At 36.0% G+C, this 23,610-nt stretch overlaps 1 protein-coding gene across 3 annotated transcripts in view; it reads left to right on the forward strand.

Moving 5' to 3' along the window:
* Positions 1-23,610, forward strand: part of LOC145255812 (dnaJ-like protein 60) — a 111,987-nt gene that overhangs the window by 84,902 nt on the left and 3,475 nt on the right. For all 3 annotated transcript variants that reach the window (XM_080114509.1, XM_080114510.1, XM_080114512.1), the window contains one exon: positions 23,323-23,423. In XM_080114509.1, coding sequence (XP_079970635.1) covers positions 23,323-23,392 — 70 coding nt within the window. In that variant the 3' untranslated portion in view covers positions 23,393-23,423. The remainder of the gene's footprint in view (positions 1-23,322; positions 23,424-23,610) is intronic.

Genomic DNA, 23,610 nt, shown 5'->3' on the forward strand with positions numbered 1-23,610 from the left:
AAACATTTTACTATTTTCCAACTGCGCTTCGGCTTTTTTTTCACATACCCCGAAAAACACCCGAGCAACGCCGGGTACCCCTCGCTAGTACTTTCATAAATCAGAGTCCATTTTCTGTAGACTGTTTTTGAACCCAGTCAATGACGGGTACTTTTGCTAGTATATATATAATTTTAGACGTTTTTTTTTGCTTGTTAATTCTATTTTTGATCCTTTCTAACTTCTGAATAATGGTCTTAATTTCTGGCTGGAACAGGCTGATGTTATCTCTATATTTATTGTAAGTTTGAGTACTTTCCAATTCTTTTGAATTTATCGTCAGGAATAGATTAATCTAACTGGTTTTGAACAAATATATATATATATATATATATACTTGATCAGTTTTCTATAATAGTCAACCATATAGGAGCGTGTTCATGACCAGACACACACACACACAGACGTTCAGCTTTATATTATATATATATATATATATATATATATATATATATACTTCAGAATAAAATTTTTAATTGTGATTTTCCGTGTCTTACTGACTTCAGCAAATAAAGTGTAAATTTGTTAATATTGGTAGACATCGAAATCCTATAGGATGAGGAGTTATAATATTTCAAATGTATTCTTTTTCTTACATAGAATAATAAAAATCCTTTGATTTGAAATTCAAAAATTTCACATTATAATTTTTTAAATTCATTAAATGACTAAAATTATATATATATATATATATATATTCTTTTTGTAATGGGTATATTTATTTCATTGGTTAATTATTTTAATAGCTTGATAACCATTTCAAGATGTTTGCATCTACCGTTATGGGAGAAAGTAAAAATTATAGACAGAGAAGAATAGTGGAGAGTCAGATGATTAAAAAAAAAAAAAAAAAAAAAAAACCAGCACATATGCCGGATGAAAATCAACTACTGTATAGACCTTACACGATATGGGAACTGTTCATCTATAATATAAATCTCACCTGTATCTTTAAATGTATGTATTTCTGCCTAAAACTTTCAACACGACGGATTTTCACTAGATCAGTATCGTTTTGGAGCTCGACTCTTTGGATGACAAATATCGAAAAATTGGCTAAAAACATTAATTCCTTCACCCTCCACTGGGAAATTTTCTACAGGAAGGGGTTGCTTTTTTTTTTTTTTGACGATATTTTCAAAAGTCATACCCTCTTTTCGATTGACTAGCCTTAATTTGTCAATGTTTTGCTAATTTGTCGGTTTGTCAATGGACACAACGGCAAAGACGTCACTTTTTCTTTTTTCACTTTCTTTTCCTCCTTTGTGGTACGAGTTCGAGGCTGCCTGTCTACTATCGCTTTTTTTTTTTTTTTTTTGCTCAGCACGCACCTCCAAACACCCAGGCAATGCCGGCCACCCAGGCTAGTTAGAAATAAGAGATAATATATATAATATATATAATAATAATCAAATTTTTTTTTTTTTTAATACATTTTTACCCCAAACAAGACACATTGCCACTTTGGTGTAGGGGGCTACTATCAGGGGAAACAACTACTGAGGTACTATGTAGGGATTTGGGCAGCAAGATGTTGGTTCACATTACACTTGAACTTCTGCATGTCAGTACAGTTGGGGAAGCAGTGACCTGGAATGGAATTCTAAAGTTTAGCGGTTCTGGGGAAGAAACTACTGGAGTAGAAAGATCTTTTACATCTAGGGATCTCTACAGTGTGGGAGTGGGATTTTGCAGCTTGTCGGGTCTGTCGAGGGTGTTCACGTCGTGGGGGCACAAGTGCTTGCAGTTTATCAGAGCATTCACCATTAAAATACTTGTAGAACAGGCAGAGGGATGCAACGTTTCGTTGATGGGACAGAGGCTGAAGCTTTGATGCCAGTTTAGGGCCTGTCAGATTTGCAACTCTCTTTTGAACCTTGTCAAGGAGCGAGAGACTAGTAGTCGATGCACCAGCCCAAATATGACAGCAATACTCCATACATGGGCGAATGGTTGCCTTATAGAGGTACAGGATACTTTAGGGTGTTTGTAGTTTTCTAGCACGGTAGAGAGAGCCAACCTTTCTCGCAGCGGCCCTGGCAATGCCCTCGATGTAATTGTTCCAACTCATGTTTCCTGTGAACGTTAGGCCAAGGAGCTTGAAAGTCGTACTCTCAGATAAAGAGTCGTTGGCCATTGCTATAGGTGGTAGAGAAGGTTTCTTGTAATTATTGAATGAAACTAGTTTAGTCTTGGCAGCATTGAACCTGACCATCCATTTTTGTCCCCATTCCACTACTGATTGGAGGTCATCCTCTAGTGTTTCTGCCATTTCTTTAGATATATGTTCATTTGTTTTCCTGTCGTGCCTGTTATAGAGTGTGGTGTCATCAGCATATATACCCATCTCAGAGGCAATTTTGTCGGGGAGGTCATTTATGAATATCAGGAACAGTAGAGGTCCAAGGATAGACCCCTGGGGCACTCCCGCATTTATATCATATTGTTTAGATGTACGACCGTCGAGGATAACCTGGATTTTTCTCTTATCTAAGAAGGATTTAATTATGTTAAGAATTCTACCAGTGATACTTTATGATCTAATCTTCCTGAGGAGAACCTCATGCCATACCCTGTCAAAAGCCTTAGATATATCTAGAGCTACCGCTCTGTCCTCTCCCGCTTTGTCCAGTGAATGGTATAAATGTTCAGAGATTACAGTTAGGATGTCTGCTGTAGAACGGGCTTGTCTAAATCCATATTGTTGGTCAGTCAGAAGTTTAGCATCTGTAAGGTGATGCACTAGAGCATGGTTAATTAAGGTCTCAAATATTTTGGCAAAAAGTGGGAGGAGGCTTATGGGGCGATAATTTAATGGGTCAGTTCTTTTGCCAGAATTTTTGAATACTGGTACCACAGAAGCAGTTTTCCAACAGCCTGGAAAGCAAGATTCATTAAGGCATTTGTTGTAGAGTTTGGAGAGAACTGGAGCTACTTCGGCTGAGCACTTCTTTAATAGCACAGCTGGGATGAGATTGGGTCCACATGCTTTTGAAGTGTCAAGGTTTTTATGATAGCATGCACCTAAGCAGGGGTGATTTTCAGGTCGTCTAGCGTGGCGTCTGTCCGCATAGGAAAGTCAGGTAGGGAGTGGTTGGAAGGGTCCAATGTGGAGTTTGAGGCAAACCGACTGGCAAGCATGTTAGCCTTTTCGGTTGCTAAGCAAACAACATCGTGATTGTTGGTTAATGGGGGAATTGTTGATTGCCCATTATTTACTACACTCTTGTAGATTTTCCAGAAGTCACAAGTTCCTAGTTTTTGTGCTTCGATGCGTTTTTTAGTGGTTTCCGTAAATTCTCTCTTAGCTGTCGCTATTTTTTTCTTAACGTTACTTCTAGCTTCTATGTACTTCCTGTCTGTTTGAGCTGGCCTTATGTTGGTTAAATCTGCGGTATGCATGTATAACACTAAAGAGAGGCCACATCAGACCTGTAGGGTTGATGTGACGTTTCTTTTAGTTAAAAGTAATTTTTTGTTCCCGGACGATAATCGGGTTGAAGGAATAAAAATTATTATTAATTTTTATTTGTGAATAAATTCTGAGCTAAGTCTGTTGTTGAAATGGCGGCGGCAAGAGTGCCTTTGTAGCGAAAAGTTGAATCACATTCTAGACTTCAAAAGCGAAAAAGAATGCATAAATATTTTTGATCTACGATGGCCGGAATCATAGTGGTACAGTAGCTGGAGGGGTGGGGATTTCACACCCGCAATTGGCAAAACTATGAGCCAAAGTTGACCTGTGAATTTGACAAGTTGAAAAGTCGGGTTGTTTTTGATCTAAGAGAAACACACGCAGTGACTCGGCATTATGTTTAGAACAAAGAAGACGAAAAAAAATGAATTGTCCGAAATTTCAAAACAATAAGATAACGTATCGAGAATTGTCATTTGGTGAATCAGGTCGAACGAAAGTTATGAAATATTTTTGCTCGGATGGGAAAATGTGTTGTCCGATAAGTTCAAAGCGACAAATGCATTCTTGGTCTTTTGACGTAAACAAAATGTCTGATATAATAAGATGGCCGACAACCAGAACTTAATTCAAAGATAAACTAAAATTCCTTTGAATTATCAAAGCTAAAATTGAGATCAATAGATAATTTTAAAACAAATAAAATTGCGTGATTTGCTTTAAGTCAAAGGGAAAATAATTTTCCTGGATATGGGGAAATTCCATTAGTAAGCCAGGGAGGAGTTAATTAATGCAACGTGTAAGTTGGACGTTAATTAAGGGAGGAGTCAATCCAATTTTGGAAATGGACCAATGAAAAAGGGCCCTGTCGAAGTATAATCAACCAATGAGAAAAGGCCCCGTCGAATTATAATCAAGCAATTTGATTGGTCGATGACGAACATGGGTGTCGTCATCATTCCATAATTGTATTATAAAAGAAATGAAAAATCAGAGATTAAGTCAGTAGTCAGAGTAGTAGTAAGAAAAGAACAGAGTCAAAGAGAGATAAGTCTCGGCAGAATCACCTCTCTCTCTCTCTCCCTCTCGCTTGTTGCCTGATAACTCAACACTTATAACGTGTCGATTACTTAATGAGAATTACGCAAAGTCCGCGATACCGACCAGGTATTTCAACAACAGAAGCTCAGTTGTAGAACTAACTGCTTGCTTGAATTAATTGTCAACCATATGTATATGCTGTAAATACTTCTTTTATGAATTTCCGAAAATATATATTATATTAACCAACCTCCGGAGTTTTGTTGCTGATGTGCGTTGATCCCTATATATGTACATTCTTTATTTGCCGTTTGTGACACAGTATCCGTCAACGAACACCCAGGATAACTAGACGATCCACGGAGGACAGGCCTTGAGGACCGAGCATCCGAGAAGAATCCCCAACGCCTTAACGAAGAACTCACTGGGTGACGCGACGTACTAACAGTTGGCAGACCTAGTTGCCCAGTCGACATATTATAACTGTACCGACCAGGGTGCAGATCATAACTGGGCCGCGATCAGGGGTCAAGGACGTGTAAGGCACACGTTTAAAGGTCACACATGCTGCCTTTGAGCAATGGCAGTTGCACAAGTTGAAGCAAACCATTGGGGAGAGTGAGGCTTGCTATAGAATTTCTGTATGGGAACATGCGCTTTGATTGCAGTTTTGAACCAATCAGTGGTCTCGTTTGCACACTGTTCAGCAGGAAGAGAAAAAATATTTCCCCATGGGGCGTCTCTGATAAGATCTCTGATGGCTTCCCAGTCAGCCTTTTTATAATATCTCGTTGTTTTGAGCACTGGCTCTTCAGTTTTGGCTCTAGACTTTAGGGAGATTTCAACCATTATCACTGCATGATCAGCGTTCCCAAGTGGGCTGTCGGCTTTTGTTATACAATCATCAGGAACTGTGGTCAAAAACAGATCTAAAAGTGATGCGTGTTGTTCTTCCTGGTCAGGGAAACGGGTTGGAAAAGTAATAATTTGTGATAGGGAGTGAGATATAGAGGAGCTATGAGTTGTGCTGCCCGCTGCATCTGCGTAAGTAGAGAATCCAAGCCAGTTTTTGTGATGGACATTAAAGTCACCAAATACATGTACTTGGGCGCTAGTGTCGAGGGAGAGTGCTGTGTCTATGCTGTCAGAGACTTTGTTTATTATGGTGCAGTCTTCGGTCGAGGGAGAGCGGTAGAGAAAGTAAAAGTAGCTAACGTTGTGTTGCATAATTAGTCTAACGCACATAAAGGCTTGATCATCCGTTTCTAGGGTTGTTTCTCTAGTCAAGGGAAGGGTATTACGAATGTAAACTCCAAGTCCGTGTAGTAATTATATGATTATGATTGCTTAATTTAATCACATGAATTAATATACAAAAGTATAAATTTATGTGTAAACTTTAAGTATTTACTTCAACAGTGCTCAATACATAAGTAGAGCTAGGTAGTAAGTTATAAAATATATATGGCAATTAAAATACGCAGAATATTCCATGTTTCATCCACGCTAGGATTCATCAGGCGCTACTTAATTTAGCTGAAAAAATGCAAAGCTCGCGGTTTGTTTACAAACAAACGTTTGAGCACTTTATGAGTGGCGGACGGATGTTTATTTAAATAGACGTTCGGACAGATTAGTTGTGGCCACTGCTTCCGTAGTCAGGGGGTAGAACTACCGACTGTCATCACGACGGTTCTAGGTTCGATCCTCGGCTTGGGATAGGTGTTAGTCTAGCGGCACTGATGAGTTGTGAAACAACGAAACAGGACTGAATGTCGATGACTAAAATATATTTTATATATATATATATATATATATATATATAGCATAATGGATAACCTGCCAGACTGTAATTCATATGATCCGGGGTTCGATTCCTAGGGACAATCAAGCTGTGCTGAAGAGAGGTAGATACCTCGAAACATGCATATCCAGAGATTTCTGTTTTAAAAAATAATAAATGAATAAAAATATTATTTGTTTATATCCAAATAAAATATGAAAGAAAACAGATCTTCAACATGAAGATGCTTGTTAACCATATTAACGTTTAAAAAATCAACAAGAAATCTACATATATATATATATATATATATATATATTTAAAAGTGTGTAGCCATCAACAATTGTGTTTTTTTTTTTAAAGGTTCTCATCATATTTTTATTTTAAAATATTTTTATAACGCGTTTCGAGCTTAGGGTGTGCTCTCTTCAGATGTTTTCGTAAAAATTTTTTCTTTAAAATGGGATATTAAATATGTTTTTCAGAGTGATGTACGGTCTCAGACATTCTGACTCCAACTGTAAGTGTTCAAAGTGTCCGGTCAAAGTTATATTCAAAGAGTGGCTTTTGGTTCATTTGGTGAAGGTTTTTATGTTTTTTTTAGGGAACTTTTTAAAGACTTTCTTTCCCCATGTATAGCACACACTCACACACAATCACACACGTATAGATATACATTCATGTACATGTACACATGCACACAGGCACACACGCACATACATAGAAATATATGTACGAGCATACATATATACATACCAAATGAACCAAAAGCCACTCTTTGAATATAACTTTGACTAGACACTTTGAACACTTACAGTTGGAGTCAGAATGTCTGAGACTGCACATCACTCTGAAAAACATAGTTAATATCAGCGGAGGTAACTCTACAAACTCCCATTTTAAAGAAAAACTTTTTACGAAAACATCTGAAGAGAGCACACCCTAAGCTCGAAACGCGTTATAAAAATATTTTAAAATAAAAATATGATGAGAACCTTTAAAAAAAACCCACAATTGTTGATGGCTACACTCTTTTAAATATACATTTTTTCTCTCGTTGGAACTACACAACCATCACTTTAAATATATATATATATATATATATATATATATCTTTATTTTTATAAAGTAATAGGGTTCGTGTGTTTCTGTCTGTGTGTACATCTCTTCATCATCAACGAAATATAAAGGAGGTAAGAGGGTAGATCTCTCCTGGTAGAGAAACATTAGAACCCATTTTAGGATGTTTCTGTTATAGGAGACATAAGAATCAATGCCTAATTTCTTTATATACTAGTCTACAAACCACCCCCATATCGAATGACTTATGCTCATTTGCATATCACATTATATTAAATCTCTTTAACTAATTACCTCGACCTTATTACATATTGGAAATATTCTAATCATTTCAATTGTACTATTTACAAAATCTATTTAACATTTAATTATTTAATATATTTTCATTTAATTTTATATTCGATTTATTTCACTTTACGTATATTATCAAAACAATTCATTGGCGAGCAAAGCTTTATGGTTTGGGATTGTATTGAAAATGTAATGGAAATTTCAATTTCGTTCCGTTTTAATCTTTTATATTTTACTTGCCAATATAATTGAAAGAATACAATTCAACTATCGTAATTTTATATAAATAAACAAAAACAAATATTTTAAAATAAAACTTTATTAAAAAATAAATAATTTTATTTTTAAATGAAAAAAATCAATTTAGTAAAATAATTGTATTAAACACCCCCAGCCTTGTCAGCAAACCTGTAAACCTATAAAAGTTAACATTTCGAATGTAAGCGCTTGCCGCAATTAAACACAATTAAAACGGGACTAACTTTATTTCCATTCTATTTTTTAAACAACCCCCAAAACATAACGCTCTCTTCCAGTTATAGCCAATTTTTTTTTAATTAAATAAAACAGGTCAAAATAAACAGATAAGCGCATTTTCTTTTACATTTTTCTTACAACCATTGTCAACCAACTGCAGGATATCGTTACTTTTGTGGGGTTGTTTTGAAAATGGCACGGAGATTATAATTTCGTTCCAATTTAATCTTTCTGGTCGAGCCTATTTCGAAAGAGATTTGAACTACAAATAATTTATTACATTTTGATTATTACTATCTTAAGACTTAAAGCTTATATTTATTTCATTTTTCTATTTATATATTGAATTAGTTATTTCCAGTCTTATTTAAACTTAGTGCTTTCTTTAAACCGGATGAACCTTTTATAAAAATATGAGTTTAACGTAAAGAACACGAACAAGGTTTTATTCAACTGAATTTCTTCCAGTTTACTAACAAAATATATAAATTTAAAAGAGATATAAATAATAAAATAAAAAGGTTATGTAATTTAAAAGAAATACACGTACTCACAAAAGCAGAACTTTTTTTTACACATTTTTTTCTTTAAAACCATAACAATGAGACTAACAATTACCTAGATCTTAGTAATTATTTGTTTTAATAGAACTGTTTTAATTGTACTGTTTACTTAGTTAACCTAAGTTGGTATTACATTTATTTTACATTTACTTTTTTTTTTAATTATTACTTTTAGACTGTGACGTTTACACCCGGAAGTAATGAGTCACACGTAGGTCGCTTTTATTCATTCCTTTTGGTCAAGATCAAAGTGTAGTATCTGTTCTTCAGATGCTGCACTTCATTTTCTTGTTCTCTTTCGGTGGAGGAGAAATCCTTCACGACTGAGACCATTTTTATTTTTGTACCTTTTCTCCACGTTAAAAAACGACCCTGGTGTCTAACTCTGTCCCGTGGGGAGGCATAGTAAATAGGTACAATATAATTGTTTATAATTGTACTATTCAGAAATATTATTTATAGTTCGTCCATTTCAGTTAGTATACATTTCCTTTACGCTTAATTAATTTACAATCATTAATATCGTTAAACAATTCCGTTTAAAACCGAAATTATGCCACCCAAACGAAGTAGAAACGAAAGTGAGGAAGAAAGAATGGAAAGATTGGAAGCTAATAGACTAAGAGTTGCTGCAATTCGCTCCAATGAAAACAATTCAGATAGAGAAAGACGTCTAGAACTTAACAGGATACGTCAAAGAGAAAGGAGAGCAAGACTGTCAGATTTGGAAAGAGAAACCCAACGTGAAGCTGACAGAACTAGACATGCTGTAAGGCGGTTAAATTCATCACAAGATGAAATTCAAGAAAGGCAAAGATATGCACTGGAAAGAGAAGCAATATTACGATCGAATGAATTATATGAGGTAAGTAGACGTACACAAGGTCAGTTGAGAGTGGCTCAACGACATCAGAATGAATCGGAAACCCAACGAAGCTTTCGCCTATACCAAGGGCAACAACGAGAGGCTGCACGGAGAGAGAGTATGACTTTGCCCCAGCAATTGACAGAAAACGAGGCAGCTAGACAACGAATGACTGCTTTGAGACACCATGAAATAGAACACTGCAATAGAAAAGGATTGCACTACAACAAAAATGACTCTCTCACTACAGCTGATATAGGAAAAATGGACAAAGTATGTCAACATTGCTCAGCTGTAAAATTTAAAGGAGAAACCCCTGGTTGTTGTTGTTCTTCTGGCAAAGTTGTGCTTGATAGCTTTCCACCACTGCCTCAGTTGCTTCAAGATTTGCTCTCCGGCAATGGTCCCATCTCTAAAGATTTTCTGCAAAATCTACGCAGTTATAACAATTGTTTTGCAATGACATCATTTGGTCACAAAATTGCGGCAGTACATGGGTGGAATCCTTCTTTTAGAATTCGAGGCCAGGTTTGCCACCAGATTGGGAGTCTTTTACCACCTGAAGATGAAACAGCAAAGTTTATTCAAGTCTACTTCTTGGATAGTCTGGAAGAGGAACTACATAATCGGGGACGTGACAGTAGACTCAATAGAGACATTCTCCAAAGTCTGACTGAATTTTTACATGAGAACAACAGCTTTATTTGTCAGCTGAAAACAACAAAGGAGAGGATTGAAGAAGAACACTTGGTAGAACATAAAGTTGTCATAAGGGAAGACCGAAGGCCGCAAGAAGAGCATCCACGGCGATTCAATGCTCCAACAACAACGTATGAGATTGGAATATTAATGGAGAATGAACCAACAGCTAACCGGGATATTGTCTTGCGTTTTAGAAATGATACATTAAAATGGATCTCCGAACTACATCCCCTCTACGATACTTTAATGTACCCGTTAATGTACCCCTATGGTTCTCCATCTTACAACATCTACATGAAGGCATCCAATGGGCGAAAAGTTACCCAACAGCAATTTTATTCGTACCATTTAATGACTCGGCCTGGAAACTATTTTCTCTGGTACCGAAGGCTATTTCAACAATGGCTGGTGGATGTGTACTGCAAGATTGAAACAGAACGTTTACAGTTCCTGAGGCGTGAGCAACAGACCCTGAGAGCTGACAATTATAGCAACTTGAGAGATTCAATTCTTAGGGAGGATGGGAATCCAGAACAGTTTGGTCAACGAGTTGTACTTCCGGCAACTTATACAGGAGGCCCTCGATACATGTTTGAGCGTCAAAGTGATGCCATGGCATATGTTCGGCGAATGGGCCGAGCCGACCTCTTCATCATGTTCACAACAAATCCAAAGTGGACAGAAATTACAGAAAATTGTCTTCAAGGGCAAGACCCTCAGGATCGTCCAGATATTGTTGCCAGGGTTTTCAGGCAGAAGCTAAAAAAGTTACTTGAATTTATTAAAAAGGGAGGATTTGGCAGGTTGAGGGCTTTCCTGTACAGTATTGAATATTAAAAAAGAGGACTGCCGCATGCACACATCCTCACCTGGCAGGCCCCAGAGGACAAACTTCTACCAGAAAAAATGGATCTCTGCATATCTGCAGAGATCCCTGACAAAGAGGAAGATCCTGATCTTCATGCTAAAGTGATGGCACATATGGTGCATGGACCTTGTGGACCATTTAATCCAAATTGTCCATGTATGATTGACAACAAATGTTCCAAAAAATACCCAAAAGAATTTCTTCAGTGTACCAAGCAAGGCCAAGCCTCTTACCCCAAGTACAGGCGAAGAAAACCAGAAGATGGAGGCCAGACTGGTACAATAAGGATGAAGAGAAATGGTCGGTATGTTAATCAAGAAATAACAAACCAGTGGATTGTTCCGTACAACAAGGTCCTCCTTCAGCAGTTCAACGCTCACATTAACGTAGAAATTTGCAGCTCGATCCAAAGCATCAAATATGTCCTCAAATACGTGAATAAAGGATGTGATCAAGCAGTGTTTGAACTACAAAGAACTGATGGAGCAGCTAACCAACAAGGCCAAGTACAAAGTCACATTGTGGATGAGATCCAGCAGTTCCAGAATGCAAGGTATGTCGGCAGTTCAGAGGCAGCCTGGAGGATATTGGAACATCCCATCCATGAACATTTCCCCCCAATTGTACAACTTTCTGTTCATCTTGAAAATGGGCAGCGTGTCATGTTCTCAGCTGATACTGCTCTGGAACGAGCCCAAGGTCCACCACCTGCCACAACTTTGACAGCATTTTTTCAACTCTGCCATGAGGATGACTTTGCAAGGGGTCTCAAATACGTAGAAGTCCCTGAGTTTTACACTTGGAACAAATCGACAAAGAAATGGATGAGAAGAATGCGTGGGGTACAAGTTGAAGGTACTGAAAATGATGATGTATGGAAGGCATCATGCATTGGGAGAATCTACACGATTAGTCCAAAAGCAGGGGAGTGTTATTTCTTACGCCTGTTGCTCAATGAGGTTGCTGGTCCAACTTCATTTCAAAATTTGCGAGCATACAATGGTCAGGTGTTTGAAACATACAGAGCAGCGTGCCTTGCTCGAGGCCTTCTAGAAAATGACCATCACTTGCATCAAGCAGTAGGAGAGGCAAGTGCCACTCAATCACCTTCAAATTTGCGAAGCCTATTTGTGATAATTTTAACAGCCTGTGAGCCAAGAAATCCTCTTGAGATCTGGATGGCTTTTCGTGATGTAATATCTGAAGACATTCTTCACAGATACAGGCAAGAAGTTAACAATCCAGAAGCAGATTTTAATGAGGACATCTACAATAAAACTCTTTGTCTAATTGAAGAAAAAGTTCTCCTTATGTGCGGTCAACCATTGGCAAGCTATGGATTACCTGCACCAATGCAAGGGAGAGATGAAAGACTCGCGAGAGAGTATCAACGTGAAGTTACTTATAATCTTGAAGAACTTCCCTACAAGCAGAAAATATGCAAGAAAAACTGACCGATTCTCAAAGAGAAGTTTACAATTCATTCATGGCAATGTTGGAAGCACAAGGTGAAATGAACAAAAATATGATGTTTCTTGATGCTCCAGGTGGTACGGGCAAGACTTTTGTAATCAATTTGATCCTTGCAAAGATTAGATCCATGAGAAAGATTGTGCTTGCAACAGCATTCAGTGGCATTGCTGCTACTCTACTACAAGGTGGCCGCACTCTTCACAGCACTTTTAAAGTACCCTTGGATACTCATCGAATGGATCAGCCAGTTTGCAAAATTACTGGTAACTCAGCCTTGGCAAATGTAATTAGAGACACCTCTGCAATCATTGTAGACGAAGCCCCAATGACGCACAAGAGTGCTTATGAAGCAATTGACCGAACACTGCAAGACATCACAGGAAACAAGAATCCCATGGGTGGCATTCCAACCTTATTTTGCGGTGATTTCCGTCAAATCCTCCCAGTGGTTAAAAATGGCACAAGGGCTAACATTGTCAATGCAAGTTTGAAAAAATCCTATCTCTGGAGGCACGTTATAGTGAAGAGACTGACTACTAATATGAGAGCCTATATCTCTGATAACACAGCTGCAGCAGACTTCTCAAAATTGCTTCTCCAAATCGGTAATGGTCAGTTTCCTATCACTTCTTCACCTGACACAATTAAGATTCCAACTGCGCTTGGTAAATGTGTCGGTAATCAGAAGCAACTGAAAGACAAAGTGTACCCAGACCTGCAAAACAATGGAAAATCACCGGATTGGCTTGCTGAGAGGGCTATTATTTCGCCATTAAACAGCAATGTGAATCATTTGAACAATTCAATAATGGATGAATTTCCAGGAGACACAAAGCAATACAAGTCAGTTGATTCAGCTACTAATGAATATGAAGCTGTTCACTACCCTGTGGAGTTTTTAAACTCTTTGGAGATATCTGGAATGCCTCCACACATTTTAAATCTCAAAATTGGATCGCCAATCATGATTCTTCGATCCTTGGAACCGCCAAAAATAACAAACGGAACCAGATGTGTTATCACCAGATTGCACACCAATGTACTTGAGGCCACCATTTCCTGTGGTCCCTACAAAGGCGAAACCGTTCTACTGCCAAGGATCCCCTTAGTTCCATCGGACTCAGTACTTCCATTTAAATTCCGGAGACTCCAATTTCCTGTGAAGGTGTGTTTTGCAATGAGCATAAACAAAAGTCAAGGTCAGACATTTAACACCATTGGCGTAGACTTGACATCAGACTGCTTCAGTCACGGTATGTTCTACATCTCTATCAGCCGGACAGGAAGTTCAGAAAAACTCTACATTCTGGCTCCAAATCAAAGCAGAAGAAATGTAGTTTACCCTGAGGCTCTTTAGTGAAAAGTTCGAGAAATGGATATGAGGAAAAACTGACATGATCTGATTGTGGTAAGTTTTTAGTATTGAATGTGCAAGATAAAATTTAAGCAAGAGTTGAAAATGACTTCAATGAAAAATTTACTATGTAACATCAAGTAACCTTCCTTTTTGATGAAAATGTTTTGTGAAGTTCCTGATTGAATTTCAGTCACTACAAGAGGTAGTTAAAATGTTAATCACCTTATGCAATCGTTGCTCTTACAACATCAACTTACTGGAAAGGTGCCCACAGATTTTGGTACCCGAGTGCGCAACAAAGCTCCGTGCGAAGCACGGGTATCTTTGCTAGTATATATATATAGTAATAAATAGTGATATTTATATCTAGAAATAAGATATGTTTTAGGCTGCTAATATTCGTACTAGTAGTTAGAGTACATGGAAAAACTCTGTTGTGAAAGTGACCCTCTTCTGAAGGTTGAAGGTTCAATCCTCTGTGTGGTCAACCGAAAATACAATTGTGAATGACTTAAGACTTTTATCCAGTCACGGATAGAAGTCCAAAGAATTAAATAAAGGGTTTCGATTCAGAATTCTGTATAGATTCCCAAGTTTGACAGAAAGATTTCTGAGTTTGACAAGATACACTTGAACAAGGTCAAAGATTATATGAAACAAAACGTTTTGAAAATGACACTCAAGATGAGAACAGTAGTCCGAAATCTCCAAATATGTTCATTTGCATGGATTAAATATTAAGCTACAAGGGTTGCTACAAAAGTAAAGCCTCATATACAGAGTGCCTTCAATAAGTTTCCGGGACTTTTTTGTATAAGCACTTTCATTGACAGTGCACTCATGAAACTTTAGTCCTCTTTGAAGTAATCTCCTCCGGCTGCAATGCACTTGTACCGTTCCAACAACTTCTAGAAGGCCCCAATGAAAGTCCTCTTGTGTGGGCATGTCAATGACTCTTGTCATAGCCTCTTTCATTTCCTCAATTGTCTCATGACAACAACCTCTAAGATTTTCCTTGAGCTTAGGAAATAACCAAAAGTCACAGGGAGCAATGTCTCGGCTATTGAGAAGGTGAGGAATTGCCTTGATGCTCATCTTAGTCAAATAGTCTGTGACAAGGATAAAGCACTTTTCAGACAAACTTTGCACAAATCTTCCGTATCTTCAGTTCCTCGTAAATAATTGTCTGCACAGTTCCTACAATCACATCAAACTGTGCACTTATTATCTCTATTGACATACAACGGTCCTTATCCATGAAATTCTTTATTTGGCCAATCAACTCTGGTGTTCTGACTTTCTTACTCCCTCCTACACCTCCCATCATTCCTCACAGACTCTCTGCCTTTCTTGAATCTCTTATGGTACTCAGAAACTGATGCTTGATTCATGTAAGATGGTCCAAAAGCAGTCTGAAGAATTCCATACGTTTCTGTGACATCTTTTCTAAATTTAAAACAGAATTTTATAGCATATTGTTCTTCTAAAGTGTCCTCACGTCCAGATTGCATCAGACTTTAGTAGGATGTATTTGAATTCCTGCTGTAGCTGTTGATTTAAACCTGAAATCATAGAAATTGGTCAGTCATCTCAAAAGATATATAGAAATTACATACTGAATTTTCAAGAGTCTGCAACAATTTTAAATGCCTGTACCAAAAAGGTCTGTAAACTTATTGAAGACATTGATTGAGATTGTCGGACTGACTTCCTCATCTTGGTTGTTATTGTCACAACGTTTCGGCCGTTTTGCCCTCCGGCCTTCGTCAGGTGAACGGTTTGTTAGGAGTCTCGAACCCAACCCTTTATTATTATTACGGGGGTACCGTGTTCGGACTCCAGCTAGGCTTTGGGACATAGTTGCTGATTCTCTGTTTTTCAATGTTACTTTTTCACTGCGTTCGTTCAGGATTGAACTCAGCACCTTTGGGTAACTGTAAACTTTGATAAACGTTGTGACAATAACAACCAAGATGAGGAAGTCAGTCCGACAATCTCAATCAATGAAAACAACTCATCTCAAAAATACAGACAATTATTATTGAAGACATCTCGTATATTATATCGTTTAACAACTTTACATTAACAAGAAATAATAAAACATACATTGAACGAAGGTTTTCTTTTTTCATCACCAATGCTCGGATCTTCACTTTATCTTACCAACCAAGCCCCCGGAAACGGCTTCTTTCCAAGTGGTTAGTTTCATTAGAATATTAAATTCATGAGCAATCCCTAGTTGCATGTACATCTTGGTCAGGAAAGATGATGACGTTAGGTCTTTGCAGTTCTTGCATGGATGTGTTGACGTCCTGCATACAGCACCTGGTATTCCCAAATAGTTACCCATGTTATATTGTCTAGTCTTAATATTGCTTTACTTCAGTGATTTAATGGAAACAGATGCTTTAAATAGTAATCATTGAATCAAGCCTCTCTCCTTTCTCCACCAATGCTTGAATCCTCACTTTTCCATCAATTTAAATAGATGTATCTCACCTTGAGGAAACTTTTTTTTTTTTTTACAAAGAAGTCACAAGGCCTGGAGGCCACTCGGGGATAAGGGTTATTGCGTGTACAGTAATCAATGGGATAATGTAGTTATCGCTAGTAATGGAGATTTGATAAAGTGTCTTACTTGAGGGGGCGGTTGATCAGGAATTTGTTTATGTTGGACTTGAAGACATCCAAGTTGTAGTCAGTTGGGAAACAGGGAACGGAAGAGAGTTCCACAGGCGATAAACTTTTAGTGTTAATCTTCACTCTGGACCTGAAATGGAAGACCTTCATCAAATCTATTTTCAAATTACCCTGCGTAGACACATATGTCTGCTAGTTTTTAATAATTGCAAATTAATGTTTAAACAACGAAACAAAGAAGCAAAAAAAAAAGATTAGTGTTATGTCATCGTGACAATAGTTTTGTAGATGTTTTCTCAAGATGGAGGAGGGGGGGAGGCATTAAATTTTTTGACTTCCTGTTAGGAATTCCTCACATGCTGCGATAGGGAAGCGACCTTTAACCTATGATTACTTTCAGATGCCATTTGCAAAAGAGATGTGATAGGGGTTATACAATGTCTGTCGGAAAAAAAAAAAAAAAAAAAAAAATTAAGGGGGGGGGGGAGGGTGTGCCGCACGAGGTACAAACAAAAGAGCGATAAGCTGATTTGCTTTTCATCTAACAACAGTGTAAATTTTTTTTTCTCTTGCTTTTGTTTAAACGCTTTCTCCTTCACCATGACAATGCACCTTCCCACAACATCCTGCGCATCCAGCATTTCCTGACCGAGATAAATATCTCTGTGCAAGAACAACGTCCCTGTTCACCTGATCTGGCTCCAAGACTTTGGACGAGTGTGTTAATTATTACGCGAAGAAAAGCCTTATAAAATTAATTTCTTTATTATCATTTTTTTGTCAGTTTTTAGTGATGACTAGTATTAAATAGCTTCCCCCTTGAGCCTTGGAGAGTTGCCTCCCATTACATATACATGAAGAAACAAACACAAGAAAATAAAATTATTACATATATACATAACATACATAAATTTTATATATATATATATAAAAGTGAACGTGTCTGTGTGTGTGTACATTTCATTTCCCGACGCAATAACTCTGTCAATTTTCAGTCTACAGACTCGAAATTTGATATACAGATTTGATATTGAGATTTGGGAAAATCTTTGCAATCCGTTTTCGACCAGAAATTTTGGGTGTTAAGGGGTCAAAGTTCAACGATTTGACCTTTGAGAACTCTACCAAACTCCTCTGCCAATTTTGGGTCTAAGCACTTGAAATTTTAGATATAGGTTCCTTGGACATGGATCTAACTTAATAAATTGATTTGAGCCCAAAACAATAAATGTTAAGGGGTCATAATAGGGGTCAAAGTTTTAAAAAAATTGACCTCTGCGGTCTCTACCAAATTATTCAGACAATTTCTGATCTAAACATTTGAAATTTGACATAAAGGGTATTCAGAGATAGGGCAAGCTTTTTATAAGGTTTGGGTCGAAAATTTGAGCTACCAATATAAAAATGTATTTATGTTTGCATGTCTGCCCAAAACTTTCGACAAAGGCGACGGATTTTCACAAGATCAGTATTGTTTGGAAGCTCAACCCTTCAAATGATAAATACCGAAAAATTGAGTAAAAACATTAATTTCTTCACCCTCAACTGGGCACTTTTCTACAAAGAGAGGGTCGCTTTTTTTCACTGATATTTTCAAAAGTCATCCTCTCTTTTCGATTGTCTAACCTTAATTTAAACCTACGTCACTTCCGGTTTGGTGGTGGTCATAACAGCAAAGACGTCACATTTTTTCTTGTTCTTTTCCTCTTTTACGGTATGGGTTCGAGCCTGCCTTCCAACTACCACTTTTTTTTTTTTTGCTCAACACACGCCTTCAAACACCCGGGCAACGCCGGGCTACTATATATATAAAACTCTGTAGACCTTATGGGCATTCTTGCTTGCTTGTTTCTTGTCTTTGATGATCGGGTGATTCCATCTTTTAGAAAAGTTTGACAGATGAATTATATATATATATATATATTTTTTTCCTTATTTTATTTCCTTTTGATGGATTAATTGTTGCTATTTCTTCTGATGAGTTAAGGGCAAAATAGATTCACTAACTGATATAATAATTAAGTAATTGATTTTGTGCTACAAAACAGATACTGTAAAGAATCGTTAATGTCAACTGAATTAAAGGAATAAATTGTAAGATGGCCAACATCATGAACTTTGGAATATAGACTTTTGTCATTCATTCAATATATGGCACTGTAATTACATTGAGCTTCTTAAATAAGGATTTAGTATATATTATAAGGAAATAAAGTATATTTCCACAGATATATCATTCAAACACTACTGTGTTTGAATGATATATATATATCTGTGGAAATATAAACAGAAATTAAAACAGAATATATATATATATATATATATATATATATTTATAATTATAGATTTTGAAACATCAGTTGGAAATATTTACTGATTTAAAACCACCTGAACAGTGAGAATTATATATATATATATATTTTTTTCTTTCTCTCACTGGTTTTCCAACTGAAACCAATTTCCCTCTTTCCTCATTCGATTCTTAGCTTTTAATTTATCATTCTGACGTTTCCTCTTAGAGGGTCAGACGATAAGGCCTTAAGAAAATTTTAACAATTCCACCTGCCCGTTTTTTTTGTTTCTTTGATCTTTTTGATTTAAATCAAATTATGTTTCCTCTGAAATTTCTCCTTCCATTTTGCTGTACCAAGAATTTACTTATATATATATATATATATATATATATATATATATATATATCTGTGGAAATATAAACAGAATTTAAAACAGAATTTAACTACATAAGGATGAAAAGAGAAAACCTCAACAAAAATTTTGTAAATAGAAAACAGGATCATCAGCTGCTTACTATGTAGCTGTTTCGGAGGTTTAAAAACAAGACAGCTGTTAAGTACATGGTTCTCCAGTGGCTAATTCCACTTCCCCAATAAAAAAAAATGTAAAATAATATATATATTATTCAAACACTACCGTGTATGAATATATGGTTAAGTGGCAGTTTTAGTCATTTAGAACTGCTTTAAAGCTTCACAGCTCACTCATTTTTCAACCAAATTTCAAATGATTATTACATTTTATAGATCACCTTCTCAGTTATATTGTGAAAAAAAAAAAGAAAATTTCCAATTTTCGTACAGTAAAACAAGTTATTAATTTTCTGGGTTCAAAATCGTAAAAATATGTAAGGTTGTGAGCGACACTTTTTATAACTGGGTTCCATAGCAACATCGTCGCTTCAGTGACTACTGTCCTGAAAAGAGAAGTAACTCGTGAAACAGACAAAAATAAAGCATGAAAGGGAGATAATTGGGGCCATTTTATTGAAAGCAGACGAGTGCCGTACATTGTTATTACATATGTGTTTATGGGGATGAATAGAAAAGACTGAAATAAAACAAAGAACTTGTAAATTTATTGGAAACCTGGAAAAGTCATGGATTACAAAAGAAAAATGGGAGCGTGAAAAGTAATATGGTTCAGCTTAAACATAGAAAACTAAAGTGCTAGTTGTTAAAACTCGAAAAGAAAAGGACCAAAGTAAAAAATATAATAAATTTAAAATATTGCAGCATTAAAAATTTCTTTTTAAATTCAATTTATAACAGTATTTATAATGATTCTTTTTTTTTTTTTTTTTGCCGAGTTTAAAACCAAATTCCGTTGATTATCGGTCTTCTAAAGTGTCCTCTTGTTCAGATTGCGTTTTCGAAATTCACCAGCTGTGGCAATCAGGTTTTTGATAGAGTGCATTTCAATTAATCCTGTAGCTCTTTATTTTAACGTGAAATCATAAAAATTGATCAGTCATCTCATAAGATGTATAGCAATAACATACTGAATTTTCAAAAGTTTATGACAAGTTGAAATACCTATACAAAAATGTGTGGAAACTTATTGAAAACACCTCGTCAATCGTGGCAGACTAATCAATGGTATTTTAAAGGAAAACGTGACAAACTATAAAAATACTTAATGCTGCAATATTTTAAGTTATAAATTTATTATATTTTTTACTAGAATATCTTGTCCTTTTCCTTTCCAGTTTTAACTACTAGTCCTTTACTTTTCCATGTGTAAGCTTAACCATATTACTTTTCATGCTCGCATTTTTCTCTTGTAATCCATGATTTTTCCAGACTTTCAGTAAATTCACTTGTTCTTTGTTTAATTTCAGTCTTATTTTTTGACCCCATATACTAGTTCCTGGCGTTGCCCGGGTGTTTGAAGGTGTGTGTTAAGCAAAAAAAAAAAAAAAAGTGGTAGTAGGCAGGCTTGAACCCGTACTGCAAAGGAGGAAAAAAAAATAAATGTAACGTTTTTGCTGTTGTGCCCATCGCCAAAACAGAAGTGACGTAGGTTTAAATTAAGGCTAGACAATTGAAAAGAGGGGATGACTTTCGAAAATATCGGTGATAAAGCGACCCCTCCCTGTAGAAAAGTGCCCAGTTGAGGTTGAAGGAATTTTTCGATATTTGTCATCTGAAGGGTCGAGTTTCAAAACGATACCGTGCTTGTGAAAATCTGTCGCCTCCGTTGAAAGTTTTAGGCAGACATACTAACATAAATACATTCATTTATATATTGGCATCTCAAATTTTCGAGGTCCTGGATAGGACCTTAAACTATATCCGATGGTAAGGCCCCAGCTTGCGGGCTTTGCGGAGTGTAGAGCCACCCTTTAATTGCCATTGCTATCAGGTCTACTCTGAACTGGAGTAGTAGTACCTGTTAGGGTTCCCAACTATGGGTTAGATAGAAACCGACTTAAAAAACAACAAATATATTCTATTAAAAAAATTCTTCAAAATCACTGGATTCGGCATTAAATAACCTGAAAAGGGTTGATATGCCGTAAAACAAACAAAAAAAATCAATCAAATTTTCGACCCGAACCGATTAAAAACTGAAATTAAACAAAGACTCAGAGAGAGATAGATGGCTAAAGTCCAAGGAGGGGTTCCTCATTGAGTGATAAAACCTTTATTGATTAATTGATACTAATTTTTTTTTTGTGGGGCGACTACGTTTAGTATTCGCAATTGGATAATTTCCTTTTCTCTACGAGAGAATTATTTTTTTTTACCATTCCTTTTTTAAATCCTTTGTTTCTGTTACGAGAATAGCTCTCCACTCATAGAAGTGTCACTCAAACTTTTAAATCCTTTGTTTCTGTTACAAGAATAGCTCTCCACTCATAGAAGTGTCACTCAAACTTTTCTATTCCAAGAAGCTCATCATTACGTATCACTCGTTTGAGAAGTGGAATGTGACAGAAAGGAAGTGCGATAGAGACGTGAAAGTATGTTTCCGTGGAGGCGGGGTATTTTTATGTGGAAACTAGGTTACAGGTTCTAGTCAGTACTTCCTAACTTCCGGTGTAGCGCTAATGGAAGCGGTGACAAGACAAGTTAGTCCCTTCACTTTTTTTCTCTCACACCTTTATCTCCCCTGTGCATGTACTTTTTTTTTTTTTTACGTTTTTTCCCGATCGTTCTTTTTTTCTTTTCTTAATTTAATAATCATTAAGAAGTTTTTTCGGACTTTTTTTTTTTTACATAGGCATCACCACATTATCAAGGCCAAGAGGCCACTCAAGGATAAGGGTTAAAGAGTGTACAGTAGAAATTGGACAATATAGTAATCATTAGTAATGAAAATTTGGTAACTTATATGGAACGGCTCATCAAGAACTTATTTACGTTAGACTTGAAGAGAACCATATTGTAGTCAGCTGGAAAGCAGGAAAGCAGAAGACAATTCCACAGGCGTGCAGTTCTAAGAAAGAAGCTTTGTTCATGGAATCTACGTTTAGGTTTAGGCACAGATAAAGAGTGGGGGGAATTATTGATAGTGTTTTCAGCTTGTGAAAGTTTGGCGAGGGGGGACCATAGATTGAAGCTCAGTCGAACATTTTTTAATTAAGAATTATTATTTTAATTAAGAATTATTGAATATTATTTTAATATAGAATTATTGAAATTATTAATTTTTTTTTTTAAGAATTATTCAAAACTTTTTACACTTTTTTTTTTATAGTAAATCTATAAGTGAAAACACTTTTGAAAATATTTTAAAACTATTTTGAGAATATTATGTATTGGATACTTTTTTTTTTGTTTTTTTTTTGTTTAAAATTTTGTTATTTTAATTTAATTTTTTATTTACTTTCATAAACATATTTATTATATAAATTCAAATAAAAAAACTCTTATTTTTAAAATTAAAAAAAAAAAAACTTTTTAGAATTTCATAAACATATTTCTTGTAAAATTTAAAATAAAATGAAAAAGTCTATTTTTAATTTTTTTTATTAAAAGTGCAAATAAAGACTAACTGTGTTATTTTTTATCTTTTTATAATTTTAATTTTTATTGTATACATTTCAATAATGTTCTTCAATTTTATTACAATAAATCTGTCCACGATAGAAATACTGAAGAACAATAAAAATGAAGGAACTGATTTGCCTCGTCATCGCTTCCGATAGCGCTACGCCGGAAGTTAGGAAGTACATTAGCTGACTATAACCGGAAACTACATAGTTTGTCTGAAATTGAAATGTGTTTTATAGCAATGCTAGTCTCATTACTTTTTTGACACACCTATAATCTAAAAAATATTTTTGCATGTCTGTGTTGGGGCTGTGGGTGATGCTAGCGAAGATAGACAATTAGGAGTGGAGATTTTTTTTTTTTGTGTCAAATTTTATTTATTTTTTTGAAAACGTGTAAAGTTAAAACGTTTGTCTTTCTGTCTTCTTTATAAAGGCTCCATGGGAACGAGTTACAGCTGCAGCTGTTAAAAGATCAGTATGCATCTCAAAATGGCGATCAGTGATTCTGGCAGGAATGGCCATAAGACACATGAAGTAAGTTGATTATTATCTTTCTTTCTTCCTTTCTGTCTTCTTCTTTCTCTCTTTTTTCTTCTTCTCTGTACCTCATTCTCTCTCCCCCCCTTTTCTCTCTCTTTCCATATACTCTCTCTCTCTCTCTCTCTCTCCATTTGATCTGCGATTCTGGGAGATAATTTGCATAAGTAAATACTTATCTTTC

The sequence above is a fragment of the Euprymna scolopes genome, chromosome 31 (assembly GCF_053919585.1).
Source record: "Euprymna scolopes isolate OS-2025 chromosome 31, ASM5391958v1, whole genome shotgun sequence".
In the NCBI taxonomy this organism is placed as follows: domain Eukaryota; kingdom Metazoa; phylum Mollusca; class Cephalopoda; order Sepiida; family Sepiolidae; genus Euprymna; species Euprymna scolopes.